General features: G+C 71.1%; 2 protein-coding genes across 2 annotated transcripts in view; both read right to left on the reverse strand.

Moving 5' to 3' along the window:
- The window catches only part of CHLNCDRAFT_144568 (hypothetical protein), a gene marked incomplete at both ends in the record, with an annotated part of 3,290 nt that extends 1,195 nt beyond the window's left edge, over window positions 1-2,095 (reverse strand). Inside the window, 5 exons of the mRNA XM_005848937.1 lie at window positions 371-421; window positions 681-844; window positions 1,247-1,361; window positions 1,627-1,764; window positions 1,930-2,095. Of these exons, the coding sequence (XP_005848999.1) occupies window positions 371-421; window positions 681-844; window positions 1,247-1,361; window positions 1,627-1,764; window positions 1,930-2,095 (634 nt within the window). The remainder of the gene's footprint in view (window positions 1-370; window positions 422-680; window positions 845-1,246; window positions 1,362-1,626; window positions 1,765-1,929) is intronic.
- Window positions 2,096-2,919: 824 nt separating this feature from the next.
- The window catches only part of CHLNCDRAFT_144569 (hypothetical protein), a gene marked incomplete at both ends in the record, with an annotated part of 6,761 nt that continues 5,151 nt past the window's right edge, over window positions 2,920-4,529 (reverse strand). Inside the window, 4 exons of the mRNA XM_005848938.1 lie at window positions 2,920-3,064; window positions 3,321-3,412; window positions 3,670-3,755; window positions 3,958-4,132. Coding sequence (XP_005849000.1) covers window positions 2,920-3,064; window positions 3,321-3,412; window positions 3,670-3,755; window positions 3,958-4,132 — 498 coding nt within the window. The remainder of the gene's footprint in view (window positions 3,065-3,320; window positions 3,413-3,669; window positions 3,756-3,957; window positions 4,133-4,529) is intronic.

A 4,529-nucleotide genomic window follows, 5' to 3' on the forward strand; every position in this document is an offset into this window, starting at 1 on the left:
GGGCCGCGGTGGGGAGGGCGGCTGCAGCCCGATGCGGATGTCGGCACAATTGAAAAACTGCGGCAGGGGGAGGGGCGGCAGGGGGAAGTGAGGGAGGGCGGAAGCAGATTGAGAGGGTGGGAGAGAGAGCTCCTGGGGAACGGTCCTGTGAGGCTGCGAGGCTGTAGCGCAGCGCGTGCGCTCCCCGCCAGGCTGGCATGGCGCCGCCGCCACACACACAAACACACACCACCACACCACCACCATAGCACCACCACCACCCCAAAAACCACCACCACCACCACACCACCACACCCAAAACCACCACCCCCCTCACCTCTTCAGGGAAGGGGCCGGGCGTGTTGCACCAGGCCATGTTGTCGCTGCCCACGTAGGCCGGTGCGCCCGGTACCTGGCAGCTGTTGGCTGTCGTCCACCACCACTGCAGCAAGGGGGACGGGGCGGGGGGAGCAGGGGCGGCGGTTGAGCGCGCGTGTGTGCCATGTGTGTGTGTGTGTGTGTGCGCGGCGAGGGCGGATGGAGCGGCGGCCCCAGCACAGCGCAACAGCAGAAGAGCAGCGGCGGCGCCGCCGCCGCTGCAAGGCACGCTGCGAGGCACGCTGCGAGGCACGCTGCAGCTCCAGCGCGGCGACGCCGTCACACCCAGCCGCCCCATGCATGCCCCCCGGCACACACAACACTCGCCTGCAGCACGCATCGTTCGCAGGTGAGGCCGGGCGGCAGCCTGTACTGCCAAGTGTACAGCTCCCCGGGCAGGCTCTTCAGAGTGGTGCGCCCATACTCGCCCCACGGCACGGGGCCGCCCTGCACTGGCGTCCAGGAGTAAGGGCCGCCGCCGTCGGCGCTGCAGGCGGGCAGGCGGGGCAGGCGGGGCGGAGCAGTCAGCAGCGCTCAGAGCGGCCGCAGCGGGGGCAGGCATGCCAGGGGCCGAGGGTTCTGCTGCCCCCAGCGGGCGCATCGTGCCGCCGAGCGCCGCGCCGGGGGACGCTTTCCCAGCGCTGGGGTTGGTCGGTGCCCCCGCCGCCCCATGCCGACACAGCTATGCGGTGTGGGGCTTGCCAACCCCTCCTCCACACTAACGACCACGAACACATGATGGAGCAGAGGCACACACACGCCCAGCTGGCCTCACCGCTGCAGGCACCGCTGCAGGTACCCTCCGCAGCACGCGTAGGGGGCCAGGCAACCCTTGCACGCAGCACATCGCCGCCACAGCAAGAGGCACTGGCACACCGTAGCGCCTCACCGCTGCAGAACGTGCTCCTCCAGGCAGGGCTTGGTGACGTTGGCGGGGTCGGGGCAGAGGCGGAACACGTGGCGGCCGCCGTGCTGGGTGGAGAAGAAGACGCCCAGGTCGATCACTGTGGGGCGGGGTGGGAGGCGCACAGGGGTGGAGCAGGGTGGAGGCAGGCAGGCTGGAGGCAGGGTGAAGGCAGGCAGTGGCACATGTGGGGCAGGCTGCACCCCCTCGGCGGCTGCTCCCCCAGCCACGCGAGCAAGCAGGGCGGCGGCGGCGCCCAGCGCAGCCGGCACGGGGCCCGCAAGGCAAGGCCCGCGCCCCGGCAGGCCTCCCGGGGGCTGCCCCCAGTAAAGCCTCCAGCGCAGCGGCCGTGCCCACCCCCTCACCTGAGCCAGGAGAGTAGCTGGCAACCAGCTGCCCGGGGTTTGCCAGGAGTGGGTCTGTGTCGCCGCACACAGGGTTGGCGGACTGAGGCCACACCAGGGCGCCACCCTGGGAGCTGGGCCCCGGCCCGCCAAAGTTGACTGCGCAGCAGGTGGGGGCCGGCGCGGGGGAGGGCGAGGGTTGGTTTCACGATGGTGAGGCCAGGCGGCGGCACGCAGGGCGGCGACGCGCCTCGACGCCGCGCGTGGCACCTCCGGCATCCAGGCCTGCGGCGAGCGGCTGCGCGGGCAGCTGGCTGCTCTCACCGCAGTGGGGGCAGTAGCGCCAGTTGTGGAGGTAGTTGCGGGCTTGGGGCTCAGACATGAAGCCGTGGCCCTCTGCCAGCGGCAGCATGGATGCAGCCGCCACCAGCAGCGCGGCCAGCAGCCGCAGGCGGGCCGGCGCCAGCGGGGAGCGTGTGGGCGGCGCCATGGGGGCGCGGCGGCATTCGTCCGCGTGCGGGTGCCTGCGCAGGCAGGGGGGCCAGTGCTTACCGCCCGGCTTAGCGGAGCTGCTGAGGCAGGCGGCGGGCGCGGGCGGCGGGCGGCGGCAGCCCAGCCAGGGTGCACGGCGCGGGCTGCGCGGCTGGAACCGGCGTGTTCGCCTCTCGGAGCGCTTGAATGCGAACGGGGGAAGGCGAGGAGTGGCGGGCCGCGGGGCGCTGCGCGCCTGGCGGTGGTCTGTGCAGGGCTGCCCTCGGCAGCATGCGGCAGAATTACCCTGTGCTGCAGCAGATGTACAATTGAGCCTGCCCTGGCAGGGGGGCGAGGGTAGGGTGGGGGGGAGTGGAGCACTCACGGCCGTCCACCCTCCTGTGTCACAGCCTTCCCAGCTGCCCGGGGGTGCTTGGAAGCCGATGCTGTGGTGAACGGGACAGAGGGGGGCCTGTTATGAATGTGGACGTGCTTTCCGGTCAAAAAGCAGCTGCAGCTGCGGAAGCAGCCGACCCAAGGCGCTTCTGGCAGCCGCCTTTTCGCCCTGTTTCGGGTCGGGGAGCGGACCCAGAAGGTAATGGGGCAGCCAGAGCAGCGCGCGGTCAGCAGGGTGTGGAAGCCTCCCCGCGCCCTCGGCGCATGTGGAACATGCCGCAGCCCCACCCACCCCTGCCTTTACACGATAGACCGGTGAACGGGGGCGGGCAGGGTCAAGGGTGCACATGCCGGGGCATCAGGGCCGCGCGGCAGCCTGCACGTGGCCGGCGGCAGCCCCGCTCCGGCCCAGCCGCCGCCGCCGCCGGGGCCCAGCTGAGCCCCGCCTCAGGCCTGCGCCTTTTGCGTGTACCACTCCTCCGCCTGGCTGGGTTCCAGCTGGCTGGCGCCCGCCTCGTCCTTGGCTATCTTCTTGATCTCCCGCCGGCTCAGCCACTTCCAAAAGTCGGCCTTCGTCTCATCCTGCTTGCACCTGCCAGGCACGGGGAGCACGGCGCAGAGGTAGGGCCAGCGGGCCAGCCCAGAGGCAAGCCGGGTCAGGGTCAGGGCAGCGGCAGAGCGGCAGCAGCACAGAGCGGCAGGTGCGCGCAGCTCCGCGCCGCAGCCCCGGCACGAGCGGCAGCCGCTCCCACCGCTGCCGCCCGCTGCGCCGTCCCCGCGGCTGCCGGCCCCTGGCCCCCACCCCGGCCGCCTGCCGCCTCCCACTCCCCAAACCCCCGCCCCCTCACTTCTTCTCCACCACCTCCAGAAAGTCGTTGAAGACAGAGGGCTCATTGGCATCCACGCAGCCCTCCCTCAGAAGGTCCACCAGCTGCACGCCCTGCAGCGGCGGCGGCGGGTGGGCGGGACGCAGCGAGGGAGGGGCCCCCAGGGGGCAGGCGCGAGATGAGCGGCAGTAGAGCCCGGCCAGTCGTGCGAGGAGGGCAGCGCCATCTTGTAAGTATATACATAATTACAATGCAATGGGCGTCCAGCGCACATGTCCATTGCCACCCGGCAGCGGTGCGGCAACACACATGCACGCACACACCACCGACGCCATCACCACCGCCACCACCACCACCACGCTCGGCCCACCTGCTGGAACTTGCTGCTGCCCATGGAACCAAACACAAGGTGCACGACGGCGGTGGCCAGGGCATCTAAGGCATCGTGGGGGTCGCCTGCGGGTGGCGGCAGGGAAGAAAGCGGCGGTGGGAACAACGACAGTCAGAGGAGGGGCAGCTAGAGAACGGAAAAGTCGGTGGGAGAGCTGGGACAGGGTGGCAGGGCCGCGTGAGCCGCTCGGAAGCGGCTCGGCAACGCCGGCCGCGGAGGCTGCACCCCCCCCACACAGGGACCCAAGGGCGGGGCAGCGGGGCGTACCCCCCTCGGCCAGCAGCTTCCTAAAGTCGCCCGCCGGGTCTTGCAGCCCTATCTTGGCCGCCGCGCGGCGGCTGGCCTTGGCTGCCTGATCCGTTGGGAAGGCGGCGGCAGCGGCCTCCAGAGCCGCCTCCGCCCCGGGCAGGCGGTCGGGGTGGGGCAGTAGCACCTCGCTGGCCTGCAGGCGGGTGAGGGGGAGGGAGAGGGAGAGGGAGAGGCGCCAGGGTGGGCGGGGCGGCGGCGGGGGTGGGGGGGGATGGGTGGTGCTGGCTGATGAGTAAGTGTGGGCAGCATGAAACGAAACATAGGACAATAGGAGGGGGGTTGCATGGAGAGGGGTCACCGGCGCTGCTCGCCCTCACTCAGCAGCCAGGCAGGCTGCCGCCAGGCGCCGATCAGTAGAACAGTGGTAGGTGTTGCAAGCTCAAAGTGGGGGGCGGGGGTGCTGGCAGGAGGGAGCAGCAATGGGGAGCGAGAGCAGGGGTGGAGGTCACGTGCCACCTGCCTCGTCTGCCCAGGCCTCCAGCTGCTGCGCCACATACTGGCAGGCATCTGCCGCATGCGCCTCATACACC

The sequence above is a fragment of the Chlorella variabilis genome (assembly GCF_000147415.1).
Source record: "Chlorella variabilis unplaced genomic scaffold CHLNCscaffold_7, whole genome shotgun sequence".
In the NCBI taxonomy this organism is placed as follows: Eukaryota; Viridiplantae; Chlorophyta; class Trebouxiophyceae; order Chlorellales; family Chlorellaceae; genus Chlorella; species Chlorella variabilis.